Source organism: Bombus affinis, chromosome 7 (genome assembly GCF_024516045.1).
Source record: "Bombus affinis isolate iyBomAffi1 chromosome 7, iyBomAffi1.2, whole genome shotgun sequence".
Classification (NCBI taxonomy): domain Eukaryota; kingdom Metazoa; phylum Arthropoda; class Insecta; order Hymenoptera; family Apidae; genus Bombus; species Bombus affinis.
The window spans coordinates 13,364,986-13,388,619 of record NC_066350.1 but is presented as its reverse complement, the minus strand read 5'-3'; the positions used below and the strand labels follow the sequence as shown (position 1 = coordinate 13,388,619).

General features: G+C 37.3%; 2 protein-coding genes across 12 annotated transcripts in view; one reads left to right on the top strand and one right to left on the bottom strand.

Moving 5' to 3' along the window:
• The window catches only part of LOC126918194 (epidermal growth factor receptor kinase substrate 8-like), a 19,357-nt gene extending 15,735 nt beyond the window's left edge, over positions 1 to 3,622 (top strand). For 4 of the 6 annotated variants that reach the window (XM_050725845.1, XM_050725846.1, XM_050725847.1 and 1 more), the window contains exons 7-10: positions 1,220 to 1,579; positions 1,642 to 1,810; positions 1,947 to 2,082; positions 2,151 to 3,622. In XM_050725845.1, the coding sequence (XP_050581802.1) occupies positions 1,220 to 1,579; positions 1,642 to 1,810; positions 1,947 to 2,082; positions 2,151 to 2,219 (734 nt within the window). In that variant the 3' untranslated portion in view covers positions 2,220 to 3,622. Of the gene's footprint in view, positions 1 to 1,219; positions 1,811 to 1,946; positions 2,083 to 2,150 lie in introns of those variants that run through there. The other 2 variants (XM_050725849.1, XM_050725850.1) reach the window with 2 other exon arrangements.
• LOC126918198 (dihydropyrimidinase) lies at positions 94 to 23,634 on the bottom strand. Of its 6 annotated transcripts, XM_050725858.1 has the most exons (12): positions 23,381 to 23,633; positions 22,069 to 22,106; positions 13,892 to 13,986; positions 11,806 to 12,118; positions 10,488 to 10,667; positions 10,187 to 10,300; positions 7,810 to 8,042; positions 6,677 to 7,013; positions 6,279 to 6,434; positions 5,880 to 6,150; positions 5,728 to 5,803; positions 2,551 to 5,484 (listed from the first exon to the last, which is right to left on the bottom strand). In XM_050725858.1, the coding sequence occupies exons 4-12, from the start codon at positions 12,112 to 12,114 to the stop codon at positions 5,442 to 5,444; spliced, it is 1,719 nt and encodes a 572-aa protein (XP_050581815.1). In that variant the 5' UTR covers positions 12,115 to 12,118; positions 13,892 to 13,986; positions 22,069 to 22,106; positions 23,381 to 23,633; the 3' UTR covers positions 2,551 to 5,441. The 6 variants fall into 6 exon arrangements, with proteins under 6 accessions (XP_050581814.1, XP_050581815.1, XP_050581813.1 ...); XM_050725857.1 differs by lacking the exons at positions 2,551 to 5,484; positions 22,069 to 22,106 and adding an exon at positions 94 to 1,143; XM_050725856.1 differs by lacking the exons at positions 7,810 to 8,042; positions 22,069 to 22,106 and adding an exon at positions 9,521 to 9,753 and having other exon boundaries at positions 23,381 to 23,634.

The following is a 23,634-nucleotide window of genomic DNA, read 5'->3' as shown; positions in this document are numbered from 1 at the left end:
TGAAATCGTAACAATATCGCATCGTTCGTTCGCGTCGAACTTTAAGCTTCCTCGCTTGCGAAAGTCGAGCTACTCTGCCAGATTTATTAAAAAAAAGAAAAAAAAAAAAAAGAAAAATCATATTTGTTTCGTCGATTGATACATCGATATTCCATTATCTCTAATAGTTGCACACGCGATGTTCAGACGCTCGATTGTTCGAAAAATGTATAGCCACGAACTTGGTACGGTAGCTCGACATTGGCTCTTGCAATTTGCTCGTTGAAATTAATCTTCCAGCGTGGCAATGATTAAAGAGAAAGTGAAAGACGCGAAGCAAAGTTTGCGTGTAACGACGAACGACAGAACGTTGCTTTCTCATTGCCCTAAAGTTTCGTAGTAACATCGTGGTATAGAGACAATTATGCGTAATTATCGATTTATTCTCGAGCGAAAAGATTATTTATACGCAGAAATCAATGGTAGAGCCGTTCTCGACGATACGATGTTAACTAGTCGACCTAAAAATGTTATACGCGAGAAACGATATCACAGGGGGAAACATGTTCAACGATACTTGCAAATTAGATCTTGAAATTCTTCTTCGCACCTTCAATCTCTTTAGGGTACTATTCTAATCGTGTAGCAACGATCGACCATCGTGCGAGCAATCTCTACGAACCGTGAAAATTCTTCCACGAGGGACACTTTGCAATTAATAATTAAAAATACGATGCACGATCACGTAATCTACATTTTCTATTAGCTCTTCGAACGAGTGAAATCGTTTCTTTTCTTTTTTTTTTTTTTTTCTTAACTTTTTAATTTGTTTTGTGTCCACGGAATGGGGATTACGATCCGTCCAATATTTTGTTGCACTGTAATTTATGTACATCACTTGATTAATAAATATACTCGGTTACAGATAGTACTTGTTTTTATGCGTATAACACTTAGTTGATAGTAGTATAGTGTTTATTTGGTTGAGAAACAAAGTATCGTATTTGTTACTTTTCTCTGATTACGTCTTACGCCGGTATCTTTACTGTGGCCCCGTTGCGTTTGCTTAAAGTGTGCTTCTTAATGTGATCGTCCATTGAAAAAGTGTTTAGTGATATCGTGCTCCAGAAATGTTGGGGTAAGTGGGTTTAGTCGTTTTAACGTCTGTGAAATTAAGTATTGAAATATTATTTTATGTTATCGATTATTAATGGTATTATGCGTGTTAATTAAATTTCAGACGAATCCACCGAAGAGACGAAGTCTATCGGTAGCAATAAAGTGACATTCGCCATTGATTATGAAACTAATGACGATAAAAAGGAATCGTCTATCGATAGATCGGAAATCAAAGATAAGAAACCAAAGTCCAACGAACTGACGCAGGTGGTTGAAATCCACCCACCACCTCCGCATGTGAACGATGAAATTATACCGGAAACACCAACAACACCATCAACACCATCAACACCATCAACACCATTAACACCTTTTGTACCACCACCACCTCCACCGCCTCCTCTAGAGAATGAGTTATCCATTTCTTCGACAACGTCGACCATGTCGTCTGTTACATTGAAGAGTAATCATTCAATTAGCGGTAATATATACATTTTTACAACGCACAAAACTGTTTAATACCTGGTGTGTTTGCTTTTCAAGGGAAGAAAACCGAGAAAGAAATGCAACAGGAACTGAGACAAGTATTAATGATATTCCGTGAGAAGAAAGAGCATTATAACGATAGTATGAATCGCGAACCTGCCTTGGACAAATATTCCACCCCTCGAGAAGTACAGTATTGGCTGGCAGCCAAAGGATTTTCAGACAAGTATGATAGAGTTTGATTATTTGTTTCCACGTATAAAGAATATTTCCTTATGCAAGCCCGGAATACGATTGATAATAAAATTTAATATTTGGATATTTGACAATTTAAGAAATTGGAAAATGTTTAATTTTTTCAGAACTTGTAAACAGCTAAAAGATATGACTGGTTTGGAGGTATTCGATTTAACTAAACGACAACTGGAACAATATTGCGGTATTGCGGAAGGTAGCAAACTCTATGATCAAATTTTAGCTGCACGAGCTGAAAGCGAGGTGAGTAAATGTAAAAAATAAAACTTACAGATTTTAAATATTACAATTTAACTTTCTTACATTTATAGAAGCACCCTCGGACGTCAGAATTGAAACAAATATTGGAGAAAGCTCGACATAAAGTTGAAGAACAATGAAACATTCACTGCCAAATACTCCATAGATATATACAATAAGAATTGTACATATCTTCCGAATGTATGTATTTAAAATCACACAGATACATCAAGAAATGTAATAATGAATTATGAGCAATATCACATACACCGGTAAATATGTACTTAGGTATTTTTACAAATCAAATATTTAACTGAGATTCTTTATTCCATTTTCTACAATACATTGATACATATATACCATTAATGACAACAGGAAATGTTTGTCAATATCCATTAGAAACATCATTCACCAAGTAACAACGTGATATTTCCACAACGAGCGTTATTAGTAGAAAATTAGAAACATCAGTTCAATATTGATGTCAAGTCTTTATTTCAAGCGATCACATACATTGTAACAGACATAAATAGGTACTCTAGCTGTATCATTCGTTATATCGATAAACTATACACTTCTTTCGAATACTCGACTCGAGGTCACGCAACGTGAACACATTGATAATTATATTTTTATAAAGGTAAATCTGTTATAAAGCCCTCGCAATATTTGTCATTTAAATAATAAATTCCCGTACAAACTTTTATATTAGCAAATGGAATACAGTAATGCACCTATCGAATGCGGCAATGTAAAACTTTTTACAAAGAAACAGAAATGATTGCTATTGAACGAACGCAACATGCACAATAACGATGTTAAGACTTAATGAACGTTAATAATGTACAGACTATAAAAAGAAACGGAGACAACGCTTTTCATTAAATCGTATGATACGTCGAACAAAGTGAAATCGTTTCCTGGTTAATCAAGCTCCAAGCAGTCTTATATAATCAAATACGTCCAGCTATATAATTATTGTTAGAAGACAAAACAATGGATCTAGAGAAACGTTTTCGTAATAGAACTATTTCGGCAAAATAATTGCAACGTATCGCCTATAAGATTACTAGGATAAATTATTTCAAAATATAATGAAGCGTGTTGTTTTCCGTGATCCCTAACAACTTATTACGGACTCTACGCGTGTATGTAGAAACTCTTAAAAACGTTCCCGAAATTTCGATACAAAATCTACGTTGAAAAACTCTCAGACATCTTGTTCTTAAATGCGATCTAAGTCTCATCCTAAAAATGCGTCACAACGTTATTCGCGTTTTCTGTAAGTGCTACAATAGTACCAAACATTTTGGTCATTTACGAATAGCTCACGTAATTCTCTTACACTCGTAAAATTTCGAGTTCATCCACCTTACACGATAATAATTACGTAATGAATATTTATTATGCGACGATTATTACTGTTTAGTATAATTTACCCTTAATGTTATTATTATTGTTAAAATCATTATCGTTAACTTTACTTTCGTAGACGTACGTGTCTTAAGGATTTAATAAAAGTATCATTGGATACATTATTTCATTGACAGAGTTTTCTTTAAAAAAGAAATGGGTAATCCTTGCAACGTGTTAAAAATCGGAATGTAGGATTTATATTATTAAAGTATTGAAAAAACATTCTTTTTTCACGCAACATGTGACTCGACTAATTAAATCAAATAGTACTAAGTGACTTTGTAAATATATCTTTTCATGTAAAATTTTGTAACAGCAATCGTAAGCGAACAAGTGTGCGTTCTTGTCAAATACATCACATTAACGTCTTCCTTCCGGCACAATGTTGTTGTTAATTTGTGATCTTTAGCGTCTTTGTCTTTGCGTGATCTATTTATGAATTTGTGCGTATTTCAGTTAATATAATATTATTACAAGCTTATCGTTGTTAAACGATAAAATTTTCTTCGTTTTTGGTAAATTTTCAAAAGTTTGTACATTTTTTAAGCAGAGAAATGCTTCCTAATGCCAAATATTTAATTACGTTACTTGTTTCAATATTATCGTAAGTTTCAAGATCACTTTATCGTTTGAACTATTCTAAACTCGCAAATATTCTACAACTATAGTAAAAATATAGTGAAAATTATTCAAAAGATTTCCCGTTTTTCATTTCATTTCTCAACCATTTTTTTCCAACTTATAGACTTCATCCTTTTATACGATAATTAAATAATATATCAATATCTGACGAACATTCAAATGTAACTTCGCATATATAGTTTATAACACGGTTACTTAATCCTTTGCAAAATAACAATCTTCCAAGTTCCTCGAATTGTTAAACTAAGGATTACTTTAATATTTACACTCATTACAATTAACAATATAATTAACCGAAACATAACGCTAGACTGTGATAGAGAAACAAAACAATTATTGTTTAATCGAGGATTAACTTAAAATTAATGGTACGGTGTTTGACTCTACGGCTAATGATAGCATATAAAATATATAATATTAACATTATGCCCGTAAGATAGTTGCATGCCAGGTAAACCTCGATTAAATGAGAGCGAAACAACAGTTTTTTTGTAATATGTACACCGAGCATATAATGATGTTTATGTCATCGTATGATATCAGTGACGAAACTGACGATGATCAATGTATACCGGTGTTATATAACTTATTAGACGATACGGAAACAAAGTTACAATAACAACTGATTTCAACAACAGTCAAATGTACGACTTATGTTCGGTGACCAATGATCGTTCATTAATGATCGACTGTCATTAGTAAGTTTTACTAAATATGTAGGGTATTTTTGATCATGTAAAATGACTTGAAATATTACATTACAGATGCGAATATTGTTTTAGAGTAATATAATTATGCAATAAATAATTTGCATATCAGCTTGACCTTAGAATCAACAGAAATACGTACATCTTTACAAAATGTTAAATCTTCTTATTTGTTTCTCAAAATATCCAGAAAAGCAGGAAGTAATTTCTTACTCGTAATTTCACTGTAGAAGAAACATAAATATATAAAGTATACATATGAAAATTAAACCACATCGATACCCGTACGTAATTCCGTTATTCCTTATAGTATATAATAAAACAACATATTATACAAACAAACCGAGATGAGTTTGCAGAACTCAAAGAGAGTGTCCAAGAAGAACGGTAAAATAAACCTTTAATCTGCTAGATACTCAACAGATACATATATCTATTGCACGAAGGGTAAAGTCGACGATGCGAATTAAGTGCGAGTGACGAAAACGCGTGAACGTTCCAAGGTCAAAGAATGAAGCGTACGGTACACAGAGAGCGAGCAATGAAGCGATAGTGAAGCGAAAAATAGTGTGATAGATGAAAATACGAACGTACGCTCTACTGACCGGTGGCATCCAAGTCCTCCTTTGATGGAACAGACCTTAATCGATTGGGAACGTATATCAATTGAAAACGAAACTTATCGTTAATAATTGAGTGAATAGCGAACCTGAAAGCGGGCTGATAGAGAACAGTCGCGTAAAAAGAAGAAAAATGGAGTGGTTCTTTTTGTATGCACGAATAAAAGAAAGATGACGAGAGAAGGATTTCGTTCCTATTTTCTCTGCAAGGAAAGATCCCTATATGCAAAGCAGACCTTTAGATTCTGTCTTTCATAAATTACCAAAAACCTCCTGCACTGCGACCACCTGGTGGATTATTTACGCGGATACAAGCTCTTCTTGCTTCCTCGACGTCCTCTGCGAACATACAACTCTTTCAGTACCGGTTCTCTTCTTCGAAAGAAACAAATTCTTTTCTCCGTCAGGTACTTACCGCTGATAGAGAAAGTAGAGTCTTGCAAATTTCTTTGTCCCTCTAGTCGCGGACCTTTCGACGATGGCGTAACCACCGCAGAATCTGGCAGTGTCGGCATGCAATCAGGCATTGAAATCTTCGGTTTCGGACTCTCGTAAGTACCATTCGTTTGATGATTCTTCGCGAGTGCTGCGGCCTTTCTTGCTTCCTCTTTGGCCTTCGCGATGGCGGCATCCTCCTCGGCGTACTTTTTCGCTTCGGCTTCGCTTCGCGCCACTCCGCGTGGTCTCTGTGTAAATAACATCCCGGAACGGTAATTGAAATTGATTTGTAGGTCGTTAGAAATAACTGTTTGCTTTTGTGCTTTGTAACGTTCCACGTTTACATACGAATTAACCATAAAAAGAGGGGGCGCACCTTTTCTCTGTCTTCTATCATACTGTATACATAATCAACATGGCTTGGGGTCTCGACGAACTTTCCAAAGCCATGGACAGCCTTTAGTTCGCACTCGTCCACGCAGACACGGCCTTCCACTATAACGTATTCCGGTACTCCGTGAACTTCCATACCCTGGAATAGATTAAAATTGAATTCAGTGTATTCGCGAAAGAAACGAAAGTACCTAGGTAACAGCAATTCAATAGCAGCGGGTTAATCATATTTTTCCTTTATCGCTCTTAACGATACCAGCTTGATTGAACTTCCTGCGGAACATGGTTGACGAGACAAATGGAAAATAAATCCTAGGGCGCGTGCTCTCGATCTCGCAGGGACAAAGACTTTATTAAAGCTTAATATCAGTCAGCCCTTACCTCGAAGATGTTGAAGTCAACGGCCTGAACATGCGTCTGAGCGGAAATCGTACGCTTCCTGTTGGGGTCCCAGACAACGATATCTGCGTCTGAGCCGACCGCTATCACTCCCTTTCGCGGATACAAGTTGAAGATCTTAGCGGCATTGGTGCTGGTCACTGCCACGAACCTCGTAGGATCCATTATTCCCGCGTGTACACCTTTCTCCCAAACGACTGACATCCGGTCTTCCACGCCATTTACACCATTGGGAATCTTCGAAAAGTCATCTTTGCCCAGAGCCTTTTGTTCGGCGTTGAAGGTGCAATTGTCGCTACCGGTTACTTGAAGGCCATCTCTGGCGAAATAGAGCAGGTTGTTTAAGTAGGTGACTTGTAAAATAAAAGTGCCGATATCTTAGGAACATAGAAAATAGAATATCGCAGAGAATATTTTATAGAACCAAAGGTTACCTTGACATCTGACAAGCTAGAAGAATTTTCTAACGTGTAAAGTATAGATTATAGAGTCGTGATATGACCGGTTTATCAACTAAATAAGTAAAATTGAATGCTGACCGTGGAAATGATCTTTAAACGAGTTTTCCTCTGCCCGTTTAATTAACTCTAATACCAGCAGCGAGATAAGAGGCGCTTCCCACGCGATGCCTATTAAAATTACGTTCAGTTAGCCTCATATCGTGCGTGCCAATTTGTTACTGTAATTTATCGCTGTCATTTGAATACGCGGGGCATCCAGATGCATACGGGTAACGCTATAATGGGAAAAATCCTTTTATCTCGTATTGCTAACCATCGACAGTCTTTCTGCATTAAGTTCCTATACAGCAATGAGCTACTTATCAGCACGAACCGGGAAGTACTCGAAACACTCGAAACGGGATAAACACGGCAAGCCATCGGATAGATCACCACTTTGCTGTAGCGTCTATTTCATCGGTCGTCTCTTACGATCGCATGATTTGTCGATCACACCGATATAGACACTCGAAACTTCGAAAATTAACAACAACGAAGGGGATAAAGCACCGATATTTTTTTTTAATATACATAGCATTACTATGTAGATAGTATCTCGATTCGTGTCCGTCTCCTTGATTAATGTCAAAAGATCGAAAACTTTGGATTACTTACTGTGACAGATGTTCGATTAGATAGGCAGGAGTGGTAGAATCGGGTCTCAATGGTGGGCTAGTAATGTAACGTCTCGCTTTTTCGATATCTTTCCCGTATTGTTCGCTACCATCGATACCCACGGTACTTGCGAGAGTCTCTCCAAACAGGACGACACCCTCCGACCTTTTCGAGGACACAACATCAGCAGCGAACTTGCTCGACAATGCCGTTACGTACAGCGGACAATTCACCTAAACCGCGATCGTCTCGTTTATCCTGACGTTGATCTTATCAGTCAAAGCGCGATCACAGCCGAAAAAAAGCGAAGATTATCATATACAATAGTTCGCTAAACTATGTAAAGACTTATTGAAATTTTGTAGGAATATATGATAATCACATTAGCAGAGTTTAAATCAAGTCGAAATCGAGTTAGAAATGTACATAAAAGTTACAGAATTTAAACGGTGAATTTTCCATCGTATTGATAAACTTCAAGCATCAGATTTAACATTGATTATATTTTTAGTCTAAACCAACAATTCATATTCTATATCAATTGTTCATTAAGTTTATGTTTGCGACCGTTATATACATTCCTAAAGTGATTTCCGATTTTACTATTATAATTATGATAGTTGAGTCTCGTCGCAGTGTTAGTAGAATTTCAAAAATCTGCATATAATGCAGGTTTTAAATATGAATTTTTACATTGTCAAAATCATCTTCGGTTTTCTTATGTTTCTTAAAGAAATATTCTTTTCAGCCGTGTTCACGATACCGTGTCTAACTACAATTTAGAGACAACTTCGAGTCGAGCTAGATTACGCTTGTACATCGAGGGAATCGTGCCAGGTGATTTCAGACTCACAAAGAAATAGGGCAAAGGAAAAGTAAAACCGAACTACAGTTACGATCAGTGTGCATGCACGGGAATTTTAGCGGAACATCTAAATATAATTTACGGTGCATGCAACATCGGGCAGCTATTATTATACCTTAATTGTACTTCAATGATCGTCTGTTGCAACATTTTAAAACACGATGGAGAATAATCTGGTTTTATGAAGTTTCATCGTCCAATGTTTCAGATTCATAAATTTGTACAAACTTGCAAGGTTTCACAGAGACCACCCGGACTTGTTCAATTTAATCCCAGGTGTAAGTAGCTCTGTAATTCTTTTGATACAGATTATTCTGAGTTTATGAAACCACCTTGAAATCTTGATATCTGAGATAATAGGTTTGTAGGACTTCGACAGTTTTACATCTAAGACTACAGAGACTAGTTCTGTGATTGTAATATCTGTTAATGCGTGGTTTTAAATAGTTTTTATGAACCAAGACTACCTCATATCTCATATTTCTTACTTGTTTTCTTACATCTTTTCTGAATCCCTATTACTTCCTATGCTATTCATTGCAATAGTAAAAAAGGTATAGCTGAACTAAATGGCTAGCATTAGCATTGTAAATTACATACTTTTCTTAACTAAACTGTAAGGTGTAGTTCTTTCATAAGCATCGCATACTATTCTAATCATTTTTCGGTCAGCGAAACATTCTATTTTACAACCAGTAAATTACTTTCTTCATTCACTCGTGAAATGGAATGTATAGAAGACTACGTATAATTATAACAATATCGTGTGATAAGTGGAAACACGAAGAGACTATGCTGTGGATGTCAAAGTCACCCTATCGAAGGTCCACGGTGGCTTCGACTCACTTGATCAACATATTCAGCAACGCACAAGATGTATCTGGGTCTGGTCTGAGAGGTGGGCTCAAAACATGCGCTGCTGCGTGTTTCCAACATTTGTGCGCGTAGTTGGTACCATCTGTGCCAATTGCAGCTGCCAAGGTCTCGCCGAAGACGCAAGCGCCACGCTTACGCGCAGCATCCACCGCTTCTGCGGCGCTACGACTCATCACATGCACTATATACAGTGGACAATTGACCTAAGCATGCAGAATTTTGATCGATTTATGCTTATAACGTCTTGTCTGAAAAACAACGAACCTGCCTTTTGTAAGGGTAATCTCAATAAAGTCTAATAAATTCTTAAAATGAAACTGAGCAATCAAGTACCTTCTGCCTTAAATAAGATCATAGCGCAATTGTTCTCTACATTTTGTCATAGTTTGAAACGATAAAAAAGGAAAATTAGTTGTTCTGCTTTTAATTGAAACTGAATTAAAAAATGTCATTCATTCCAAAGTAAAACGAGAGTGACAAAAAGAGGGTGATACGATCGTTAATAAACAATCATTCAAGGTACTACGATACATTGATCATCAAAGTAGCGGTGCTTGAAACAGTAAACAAGCGTACTGGACAAATATAAAGTGATCTTCTCTAAAAATAGAGTCCTCTCCAGACTGTCGCCCTTACCTGGCTAGCTATAACACATGCTCTATTCACAGCCTCCGCTTCCACTTCTTCGGGGCGAGACATTTCATGACCTTCCGGCCCCGTGACTCCTGCATCGAGCAATCGTTTCGTGTTCTAAAACAATTTCGAACGTTCTTGTCTACATATATCCCTGAATTCGTGGCTGCAAACGTATCGTGTCTATTTTCGCCGGATAATAGGGGACCAAACATGGTAACAGTTGTTGAAACATTCAAACAAAGCGTATTGCTCGTTTACTTCAAGGATAACTATACATCGTAAATCACGATGCGCCTCTTACCTCCGCAATAATATCGCCATTTTCCGCATGAACCATGGCAATGGCACCGAGCTCCTTGCACGCTTTGAACGTCTCAATTAATTCTGGATCCCTTAGCATAAACAGGTCGCGATAGGCCATAAACATTTTAAAGCTACTGACACCGTGATCCTTTACCAACGTGGCCATCTCCTCTTTGACCTGCAATATAAATCGTTCAGCTGTAATACAGGGGAAATATGAGCGCCTAGAGCGAAACAGAATCGCTTTAAAAATAGAACCGAATCGCTTTCGTGAAATAGAATCACTTCGAACGAAATAAAATAGCTTCGAACGGAACAGAATTGCTTCGAACGGAACAAAATTACTTCGAACGGAAGAAGATCGTTTTGAACGGGACAGAATCGCTTCCAATGGAATAAAATCGCTTCGAACGGAAGGGAATCGCTTTAAACGGAACGGAATTGCTTCGAACGGACGAGGAGTCCGACAAGCGTCAGCAAATAAGGAGCACGGCGATTTACATGCATCCGTACGCAGTTCGCTTGCGATTTCCTCACCGATCGTTTGGTATTCCATTCACGATCGTGATTACAGTTACAGAGCCGGCATATAGCAAGACAACTGCAGCTACCAGATTCGTACGATTTGCCAATTTGCCGCGGGATCGGTTTTCCCATATTTAGGAACGATCGGAGCGGACTCGTCGCTCGATGAGCAAACATCCAGGCCGATGCTTTATGCTCGTTTCAAGTCTAAACGATTTATTCGATTCAACGATTCTGGCAATGATCGATTCGCAATTTTCGTGCAGTTTTTCCGTTCAATCCATTCCACCGATTTCAATCGTCCGATTGATCATTAACGTTCGACAAAAGAAACGTTCAAAAGAGGGAGAGAGAGAGAGAGAGTCGAACGTAACAACCCTGGCAATTTCCGACGATCATCGGCGGATTACGTAAATTCTATTTGCGATCTGAATACTACTTGTTAACATTACGTCGCTTCGTGTTAATACAGACTATGTTTAAGTTCGCGGAGAGATGTCGGTGAACTTAAAAGACCCACAAGAAAAAGGTCATGCCCAGACGTGCTTTCTTTTCTAGGAAGGACTCGCATTACGGTAATTATCTCATTCTGGTTGACTAAGTAGAATAGAGGACGCGTGTGAACTGTATCATGCTGGCTCTGTTTGTGGTTGTCGTCTCAACCTATCTGTCAGATCTTATTAATTCAACCTTCTAGCAACATATTTCTTTGTATTACGATAACGGCGATATAAAGATGGGACGACATTGAAGATTGTCTTGGACGCTTGTTGATCTGTTCAGAGGCTCACTTTTGGACTCCAGGACGTGACAGCGACGTGGAGCGAATAATCGCAGCAGACTTTCTGATCGGCAGACTCTCGGTACCTCTCGTACGCCTCCAAAAGGGATTCGTCCTTCCTGGGGATGACGAAGTCGATGATCATCGTCGTACCGCCAGCGACAGCTGCTTTGGTCCCCTGATAGAAATCGTCGACCGATTTGGCGCCCATTAGCTCGCATTCGAAATGGGTGTGTGGATCTATGCCACCAGGCATCACGTACTTCCCACGGGCGTCGATGATTCTAGTGCCACCCGGTATTATCAGATTGCGACCCATTTGCCTAGAAATAGAACGTTCACGATGTAAATGAATCCAGTGGTGGAAGCGAGCGATTAAACGCTCCTAGCACGATCGATTGGTCGATTAGTTTATCGGAAATCTGTTTTCTTTCTTTTTTTTTTTTTTTTTTTTTTTTTAACAAAAGAATCACGATTGCGAATGATCGTTAGGTATTTTTGAGTTTCAAGGGTGATTAGAATGCGATCTATGAAAGTAAAGAACGATACGTGACTTTAAATATTTGGTTTTTTAAAAATAGTGATCAGGCAGCTCTGCTTTTCAATAATTTAAATAAACCTAGACAAATCAAGTAGTTCTTCGAACGCGTTAAAAATTCATAGTCATCTACTATGCGTATTAACAAACTTCTGTATTTTAGGATATGAAACCTGTACCATTCTCTTTCTTTTCTTCTAAGTATAATTTAAATGTTGTTGGAAATCCTTCGATTCTGTTGCAATTAAAAATACTAGATAATATCTACAACTGTCCCGATATTATTTTTAATCTTCGTTCTAAAGGAGGAGCAATGGCGTGAGTAGATCTGCAATCTACGATTGGTTTGTTTAACATCGTTTTTCTAGGAAGAATCAATGATAACCGATAATGTAACAGCGGTATCGATTCTTGCTATTTTTCGTTTAAAAAATTCTAACGTTAAACTGAAATCGTTCTTCTCAAAATGAAAATACCGAACAAGATTAAAACTTTCCAGCATTAATTCGAATCTTCGTTCGAAAAGGGGAGAGCAACGAGGCGAGTTGACCAACAACCTCTAACCATTTACACGGTGCATAATCACGTGGCTTTAAGCAAAGGCTCGATATTACCTGCTTATTACCTTCTTTAAACCGTTCATTAGGTAGTGCATGTCACGCTTGCTTGACAAATTGTACCGCCCATCATCGCGTTATCTTTCCATATTGCTCATTGATAAAACAGCCAGCGTTGTATCGCGTTTCGCTTGCGTAAAGTGGCGTGCAAACACGCGAGTAGAATACTCAATGAAACGTTGATCGTTCGCACGCGTAAATTCAAAAGTATGTTTGCTCGCGAACTACAAATGTTACAGCGTGTAGCTCAGGATCATCATTCTTTGACTTGCGCAACGATTCCGATTGACGATCATCAACGTCAAAGGAAAACGCCGAATGATCAATCCACCGCATCGAAACGAGGCATAGTTGCAGTTCCATCGTGAACGAAATATGCGCTTTCGTAAGTAATACGTCGATTACGTTGGATATCGTCGAATTAAAAATATTGAGCAACACGATAATAGCTGGATATACGTAATAAATTTAACATACATGTGCGATAAAATATAGCTAATAAATAATAAAAATTGTATTCTGTTATTAAAGTATTTTAAGTTCGATTTAATTTTAATAAACTAGAAATTCAATGTGTAAAATATTAAATGGAATTCTGTTAATATCCAACTTTCTCTATATGTTAATTTCCTAATTATAATTAGTAATTTTGATTTAAATATGAAATGAAATATTAATTTTATTGATATGACATGTAATCTTAATTTAGCTAATATTTAACAGTAAGTAAAATTTTATTCGATCAATATTTATAAGAAGCTAAGTGATTACATAATACGCTATACTTTATAACGTTATATATTGGTAGTGAAACGTATTAATTTATCGTGGTTCTTGGAGCAAAACAGATGGAACTCTCGTGGCAGTCAATGTGTTAATGACGTAATTACACGCGTCTGAAAATAAATACAGCAAATGTATATAAGTATAAGGACTCTTACTTAATGATACCGTCTTCGATGTAAACGTCGTTGTCCGTGATCCCATCGTCGTTCACCACCTTGCCATTCTTAATCAGCAGCCTGTTTTGCGCGCTCTGGAAACAGAACAGTTGGCATCAATTTACATACCTTTTTCCAAAACGGTACCGCAACTTGTAATAATGTCGAATGCTACTGAATGATAATCTTTAACGAGATTTTCTTGCACGTGTGTATTATCCACTTATATATTGCGCTGATATCGTATACATATGTAAAACTCGGCGATTAAAGAAAATAAATGCACATCGACAAGTACCACGCGAATTATTTACCACCTGTCTTATCGGTGAAGTTATAAAGTGAAGTGAAGTTTGTTACACAGTTAAAACCATTAGAAATATATAAACGGTGTTTATAGATAGGGGGAGCCGAGCGTCAATTTTCCAGTTGATATTAAACTTTTATAGGTCACTCGTCCACGAGACTTCTACTATGTGGATGAAAATTTCCGGTGTGTAGATGATTGACGTAGTAAAATATTTGGATATTAATTATCTTTAATAATATCGACTAACGCTAATTACGATAATATAATCAATTACGATGAATTCTGATAATAATAAAGACATATTAATTATCCAATTGCATTCGGCTATTTACAGTTTAATTACATTTCTTTTACCATATATTTGCCCTTGATATTTGCAAAAGCTTCCATATATAAACCACGGTGTACGAATTTATCCTTTGATATTTAGATAATGCTTATCTTCTATTTATCATCTGATAATATCGATTCGTTATCTATTTATCTGTAATATCTATAATCATTCGGATACGCTATCGCTCAAAAATACCTGCACGTTTGCTCTTCGACATGATGTATATCAATCATAGAATTACGGATAGATCAAACTACTACGATGTTATTATTTTGCCGTTTTTCAATAGGTAATTCAACGTTATGGGCTGGTGATTCGATAGAAAAATAGCGAGTGTCGTTTCCGATTACTATTACGTAATTAATATACTTTTGTAAAATTCGCTTACTCTATGAACCAGAAAAATGTGTTCGCGCTAAATATATATCAAGGCTTATTGATCTAACGAATAATAATTGTTGAAATATTTCTGTGACTTCTACGAAACGAATATTTACAATAAATCTTCCAAATTCTATATACATATTCAAACTTGTTCCAAGCCTTATCAACATAGCCATGATAATCGTGTTTTAACTCGTGTTTCACTAAGATATTAGCGAAGTTTCATCATATAAGCGTATCTAAACATTCGAATCATACAGTGTCATCTAAAAAACCTCTGCCTCGAATGAAATTACTTCTCATTGAGAGTTGACCAAACCCCCTGCACACTGTCCTTGATATTCGTTTGCAACGTGCGTCGGATCCAACATCCGGTGCAGACGATTAATGTGCGTATATTACCTCCACACTATAGTATACCAATCAGTATATAATAGAAGTTACGCTTCACGCACTTCCGCCAATGCTGAATTTAGAGCAGTATAACCGATGTGCTACGACTGATAAGCGTAAGATCCCGTATTCCGCGATACATCTTTCCATCCGAAGGAATACGGGTTTCGCCTCTATCGTAAACGTTCTCGACACGGAAAACGCGCGGTTTTTCGCTGATCCACTTCGGACATTACCATACAATCAGGATTTGAAAACCGTGCTCGCCATATATGTATACGTGCCATTTCCGCAATGAATAAAGGAACACATCTCTTTTCGTTATGTTTTCGACGCTAACTCTCGTGTAAATACTAACAATTTTTCCCACATCTTTCAAGACAATAAGAAGTATCTACACGTGAGTGTATCTTCTTAAGATTCACACTTTTTTAGTCCTACATTATGTCTTTCAACGAACAACACTGTTTCAGAAGAACTATTCTGTACTATAATAAGAAACAGTTACACGTGACTGTATTTCTTATCATCCTTACATTATGTCTCTCGACTAATTATGAACTTCGCAGGAATTATCATTTAAAATAATGGGGAATATTTGCACGTAACTGTATTTTCGTTAAAGTCGTACCTTTTATTATCGTACTATCCCTCTGCTCAAAAACAAAACTTTGGAGAACTTATCGTCCAAGATAACAATTCAGATTGTTCAAAAATCTATCTATGTATGCGTTATTATATTTTCTTAACATTCGTACTATTCATTCGTGTGTCTATCGTTATGTGTCTCGATTAATTATTAGAAAATCCAGGTACCCAATTCGAAATATCACGCAACCCTTAAGAATCAGCAAATTATCGAGCACAATAGCATCGTGATTAAGAACAAAGATCCTGACCTCGCTTTATGCTCGTTGTAGTATAAAGAAGAGCAGACAAAACGTATAAATATTAGCGTGGATCTCGTAGGTGGGGCAAACTGAAGGGAGACCAGAGAGAAAGGAGTGCACAAGGCTGCATAAGGGACTTTCGACAACCACCCCTGAGGCTTTCCCCGTCCGTAGAAAGATGAAAGCGTATAGGGGAGAAAGATCAGAGACGCCATAGGAGGGAACAGTGAAAAAAAAGGACAATCCATCGTTGTCGCCAGCACCACCCACGTTTTATAACCGATCCAGGGTCCGTACCCTTTACACTGGCTAATGCAACGCGTGGTGTAACAAACCCTTCACGCAGACTGGAGGTCTCCACCCCGTAAAATCGCTTCGAACACCCTGTGTGAATTTAAACCACCGTGAATAGCCGTGGCTTTCATGAAATCGATCCCAATCTGCCTCGCCCTCTCTGATGTAAGTGTTGCTGCAAGGTGTACTTTGTTAAATCGGATCTTGTCAAACAAAGGGAGGATGATATATTGGATGTTGGAAAGGGTACAAGTCGTTAAAAGAATGCAGCGTTTTCTTAAAGCAATGATTTTGCAAGGGATATGCTTTTTCTAATAAACTTTGCATACTAAACCACCGCAACCATAGAACGAAATGGTGGCATAACCTTCGGTCTAAACCAATGGAAATGGAACGAATATCGAGAACTCGTTGGCGCAATTCACGTGGGCAGAGACCTTGTCATCTTCACGGTATAGTTATTAGGCACGGACGCGACATGTGCGTTTCATGTGTTAGAGAATCTTCGCTTGGATATTTTCAGCAGACGACCGCTTAAAATACGTTAGCCGTACGTCGGCGTGATTTTCGAGAAAAGAAATCCTACCGTTCACTTCTCAGACACGTTTAATACCATTTCGTGTCAGTTGCGAATTTAGCATCTACCGTGAATCCATATGAAGGCCACAGGAGAAGATTTTCCGTTTTTACAAAGCAATTTTCAGATTCGGTACGTCGTCGACTAATCCTATGTTCTCAAAATTATCTTATTATTTGATTTTAGGAACTTCTAGGTGTGCTTCTACAGCCTCTTCATAATCGTAAAAATATCGTCATAATGTTGAAGTGCTGAAAGACGTTAAAACACTGTTTATCTTAACAGTTATATCTTTAACTTCTACAAAGCTTTGTCAATTATATCTTTCGCTCGAACGGATTCTTTCCACTTTTTGCCACGTATATTGTGTAGAAATGTTCCTCTTTAATCGTAATATGACATCAAAATCAAAAAATCAACAGAAATGATACGTATTTATCATACTCTTCCCCTATAAACTCCTGCGTTTTAACAATTCTAGCCTCATTTCGTTCACAGTTCGATCTATCAATTTACACGTCTGTTATCATATATAGGTCATCAAATGGAGTACTTCCAAGTTTCGACACGTTCGGAATCAAACACAACGAGAATGATGAAACGAAGAAAAACGTGGATAAAAGCACGAGGCGACGAGTCATAAGATCTTCCACCCCCGTACGGAAGTACGCCCCTGGTAAAATCGATATCTCCAGCATTTCCCGGCAACATGCCACGAATTCATCTGAACTCGAGCAAACATCGCCCAAATGGAAGATCTTATCGAGCAAATGAGTGTCTAGTACGAGAATTCAGATCACATCGAATCGCATGCTCCGCTTTTATCGCGTAAGTTCGAACACATTAGAATAAGATAGATCGTATACGGTTGCATGCGCCTAGAAGACGCTGTCGCTTGGATCGCCGTTCCAGTTCGTATCTGGTCCAATTAAAAGGCGATTTCTTCGTTAATTACTATATCCAGACCATTCAGAGCGCCAGCCGTCAAGGCTTGACCGCTTTCACGAAGGGAAAAGGATTTTTCCTGCGTTCTTAAGGAGCGAAACTCACAGGTTTCTATCGTTGATTTCTTCGAAGAAAATGAAGTGGACGCGTACACGGAGAAAATACTCACGGTGGCTGACTCGTCCCGCTCCAACGAGACATCGTACAAGCAACTCTCTGGCTGGTTAACACGACAAACGTTCGTCGAGCTGCCTTTTGTACCGTCTAAACGTGCTCCAAAGGTGCACCACATATTCGGCCATTTAATACACCAACGAGACCAAAGAGCTAACGGTAATTGCATAACGTTACATAAGAATGGGTGGCGCATCTTCTTAACGCTTTCTTAGAGTTTCTTCGAGTAACGAAAGTTTAAACGCGAGGAATGAAATTCGTGTTAAACTAACATAGGACTGTAGTCGTACTCGGCTTATGGCGATGTAACCTTGTACATAGATATACCGTACACGAGGTGTAAACTTGGAGATTACGTTACTTGAGATCTAAATACATCTTAATAGCGAGAAATGAAGAAAGCACTCGAAGTGATTTACCGCAAAAGATACCGATAGGCATTGAACCAAATGGTAGACGTAACGTAGTCGTGTGCATTTCTGTGACTCGAAAACCGTAAGTCGTATCTACCATTGGAAATTTCGACACGCAATCAGGGAATCACACCTTGCCTCAATAGAAGAAGAACGTGTATACGATAGAATATACTTAAGTACGATCCGTCTACGAGTCGTCCTTGCACTTGTATAATCGAATGAAGAAAAAAGGGGCGAAAAAAGGTCAATACTGATCCGATAAGCCGCTCTAATTTCAGTTCGCGATAAATTTGCCGCGGGAACGACCAATGTGACTCGCACCTGGCTTCCCAGTGTCTATTTATGTCGGTAGAATAATGCCGGTAATTTACATTTTGGCTGACCGACTTCCATTCGACTAAATTCTCCGTCAAGTTCTCGGTGAAACAAACAGACGACGATGAGTATACCCGTGTCGAACCACTTGTCGCCAGTGGAAACGCAAAACGAATCGTAAGAGGCTCGAGGGCCTAGCTACTCGATGAAGTTCTTAATGAACAGGACTATTATTCCGTACGCGGGATTTGGATCCTTTTTCTCAACAAATAATTAACTTCCTCTCCAAGTCTTCTGTACCCTTTAATACAGTAGATACGTTAAAAATGTTTTAGAGATCTATGTACACAACGAGACTCTTCATTAATGCTACTCGAAATTTATATACAGAATATAAACTGCTTTCGTCATTATTATTTCATAGAGGACCAGAGAGACAAAGAGGACCGGAAAGGTTACCTCGCTGAATCTTTTATGCTGTCTGATGAAGTACGAATCTAAATCAAATTTGAGCGACTTAAAAAGCTCGATTACATTCTTACTATTGTTTCAATCTGCATATATTGGCCAGCCTTATAAATAATGCAGTCTTTTTTAATTGTTCGATGATGCAATCCCAGTAATCAATCAGTGACGTACTTTCTTGTATAAAACTCCTACGGCAACGAGATCCATTGTGAAAAACTTAATTCGAAAAAGAGCCATCCATCCTAGAACAGCTTATAAGTTAACATACACACATGCGAAAGTTCTACATATAGAATTTCAAGTTTTTCAATGTTTCCTCAGAAGAGTCAGACGGATCAGCCGTTTTATATCTTCTACACCCTCGAAGCGGGATAAAAGGCACGGGCAAAAATGTCAGTCACCACCCACGGTTTATTTTTGCTCGCGGAAACCATCCAGCTCCTGCGAACAGCTCGCAGAGACATAGAGTCTAACGGAAGATCCGTGATTCGATGGTTCTCTCATATACGATTTACCGTCTGGCTGTCGTCGAGAACGTGCACAGTGCACACTCTCGTAAAATCAAGCTCCGGTGGTTTTTCCGACTTTAGGTCGGACGTATGTAGTGTCGACGAACTATTGATTCGCCGGCGCAGCCCGCGTTCCCGTGCTTTTATAGCACCCACGGCACAGTGCCGTACGATTTTCCCAAGCGTGTACGAATTATCGTCACGAATCACACACTGTATTAAGCCCTTTCGCGTCATCGGCGTTTACCAGGTTTTGAAACTAATATCTATAGCTAAACGCTGGAAATACAGTTAAATTTCAACCACATGCGGAATGTTCACTTTTCTAATTCTAATAATACGTCATGTATACACGTACTATATCAGATAAACGACGAATTGATCTTAGTTGTCCGAATCGTTAAACCGGTGTATATGCGATATTTTTCCAAATAAATCTTTAACCAGATATAGTTTTTCAAAACGTTATCTACTTAATCAGTTCATATGCTTTAGTGCACGACTTTGCGGTTTCATCGCTACAGACAATTGTCGATTTCAGGATAGAATCATTTATTTAGAATAGAAATTTAGAATGGAGTTGAAAAATGTTTGGAATGGAGCTGTTAGAATTTGTTCTAATTAAATTTAACTTCGTTAAATAATCTTGAAAATAATTTATCCTGTTAGAAATATAGGAGGAAGCGCAAATTATTATTAACACGTATATGTGTAACATTCTAGTAATTAATAGACTTTGTTGTTAGAATTCACGTCTCTTAATCTTACTAAAAGAGCGAAAAATATTGAAAGTTCTAAGTGGTCCTAATTCGATGACCACGGATTGTGGTTCACGCGAACTTTTAGCAAATCGGAACTCGCGGTATTTGATATCGTTAGAGCACCTTCCGCCTGTGAATAGCTTCATCTTTCACAATTGAGAAATTCTCACGCGTTATATAACGATGCATCGTGTAATTAGGGAAATTGTTTGGAGAAACGAAAGAGATATATATTGGTATCTATTTATGCCGAATCTCTGATGCTATGATTGTATGTTAAAATACACTTTCTCGTTCCCATGCTTCGATCTTAACGTACGTCTATATAGAAAAGTAATTGACGTATAAAAACTGGAGCATAACGCTTAGCAAAATTGCGTTTAATTTGAATTAATAATTACGATTGTCTTTATACTTGAATACCTCTTTGCGTCATTCTACGTATTTGAGCGTTACGTGATATTAATTTGTGAAAAGTGCACATTGCGTCATCGTGGGAAGTAAGTGAAATGCAACCACCCCCTGAAGAATTATAATTTCGCCCGCACTATCTGTGAACTGAGTTTTCTTACGTGATTGAATTATTACTTATTAACTGAACATTACAAGTTACAAATTACAAGATACGCGTTACAAGTTACGAGTTACGGTAACAGGTTTGGAGATAAAACAAGTTTTTCGTACAAGTGAACTCCATTAATTGCAAACCTCTTAATTATGCCATTGGTCGAAAAGATTGTAAAATTGCAAAAAGTTGTTGGTTCCTTAATATTATTGATTAGTAAATTAAATAAAAGTAATTAAATAATTAGTAATTAAATAAAAGAACTGTGATATTATAATTCCATAGGAAGGATTCTGATCGTAGAGCTTTATGGAACTGCTTAACTAAGAAAAAAAAGTGTAACTGTAGAAAAGTGCAAAACGAGTTTGACTAAACACTATGCATCCGCATTCGATGTAAAACGGTAATAAAATAATAATGCTATTGAAAAAGCCAATTATTACTATCGAGTCTAATCTACTAATCTATTTACTATCTAACAAACTGAAAAATGGTAATTTATGACATCTTGCTACAAATTGGTCGTTTAATTCGCATATTGCGTTTGCATACTCTGAATTTTACTGTGACTCGGTTCTATAGATGCATCGTATGCATAAAAACATAACTGTAGTACATTTATATTTCTGTAGACATGCAAGTTGGCTCTTTTCGCGAGAGAGACCGGTGCGGTGCCGGGCGCCAAGACGCTCCGATCAATAAGGCAGCAACCTTGCGATCACTGCGATGGTGCGAACTTTCGGTTTTAATAGTGACGCAGAAACATCCATATCTATCTATTTACTTTCTACCATAACGCTCCTTCTAAACACTTCCTTTGAACTACATATTACGGTATGTACCTCTTCGAGGTTACGATCCGTTTAGCGAACCTTATGGCCTGCGGTAAAACAAAGGAAACAGGATAAGGACTTGGCAGTATCAACAATTAATACGACAATTAACACAAATAAAGTATGACGCCTTCTCAACATTATATTGTCGTTATAGTTTCGTTAACGATAATAATTAATTAATCTTACTGTTGATTACTTTTTTCTATTTAATGACGACTCATCGGTATCAAGATCTGATACGAGCAACTAAAACAAATAAATTATGTTTTCTTAGTATTGTACCATCGTTATATAATCATATAAATATCAATAATTAATTCGTTTTACTATTAATCATTTCTTTTTTATTTTTCGTTTGTTAAACACATCTATGCTATCGATCGTAAGTTCGTGACCTCTTACTGCGACGTGTTCAAGTTAAAATTATGAACATTTAAAATTATCAACAGATGTGATATCTTTTATATTTATATTTTTGATATTCTAAATACGAGATATAGTACGTAACTCGACTGAAATTGGAATAATGAAAGAAACCTATAGATACTGTGATAAATGAATATTAAATTAACCGTTATAGACGAAAACAAATCGATATGACGTTTTAGGCAAGGGCTATTCTAGTCACGAATTCACGTCAGGCAATATAGGATGTACGTACTGATTTTATTGCTGCACTAATCATGTTTCAGAGATACTTGCATCGATTTACATTGCACACGGTCCATGGGCGACTATCATGGTCGTTTATCTACATACAGCCGATTATTTTTACAATTATATAAAGTTTCATCTTTTCTTTTCTGATACTAATTATCGAGCAATTACTTGTTGACTAGTTCGATTATAAGTAACAAATCTTTCCATTTCTTTTTTTCTTATATGGGTGAAGTGTTATGTCAAAGTCGAAATATTTCCGTATAACGCGCTATTTTTATTTTTAAACATCTATTTTATTCGTTGTAGGGCACACGTTACTCACAATATGCTGTTATCAAAATTTATACAAAAAATTAGTTTGCACGTGAAGATAATGATTATATATATATATAATTTTGGTAGGAAAAGAGTGATTACAGTGCTTCGTAGTAATGTGTATTATAAAATTCATTAAATTTCGCAATATTACACGTGATGCAAATACTATTCAATGCATAAGACTAAATAAACCGGTGTTTGCTGCACGTACATTTATGAATAAGAAAATTTTTGCGCAGTTTATTTACGTAATGATATTTAAACTAAAAGGAACCAGCTCCTATGACTACCGAAATAATAGAATAGAAATAAAAACAGACTAGATCGACAAGGAACTGACCTGCAGGTGAATGGGGACCTTCTTCACCGGCGTGCTCATTTTTTACTAAAGAAAGGATTAAGTTGTCTAAAAAGAGTGAACCACACGATCTTACCGGACACGCAGTATATGCTATACCAACGCTGTACGTACACACTATTTTTGCTTAGAAAAAACGTATCACTTGCGCGAAGTTTTCCCGAGGTAAAAATCAAAAGGCGCAAGATCGAATCGAATCGAACAATCGACTGCGACTGACGCTACGGGCTACGAGT

What these genes read in the sequence shown, in the direction of transcription:
- LOC126918198 (XM_050725856.1), bottom strand. Translation starts at nt 23,419, where the DNA reads ATGAGCACGCCGGTGAAGAAGGTCCCCATTCACCTGCAG. An exon ending in CATGTGTTATAGCTAGCCAG is followed by an intron (nt 9,754 to 10,186) that starts GTAAGGGCGACA and finishes CTGCATGCTTAG; the next exon opens with GTCAATTGTCCACTGTATAT. An exon ending in TTGCTGAATATGTTGATCAA is followed by an intron (nt 7,014 to 9,520) that starts GTGAGTCGAAGC and finishes CTATTTCGCCAG; the next exon opens with AGATGGCCTTCAAGTAACCG.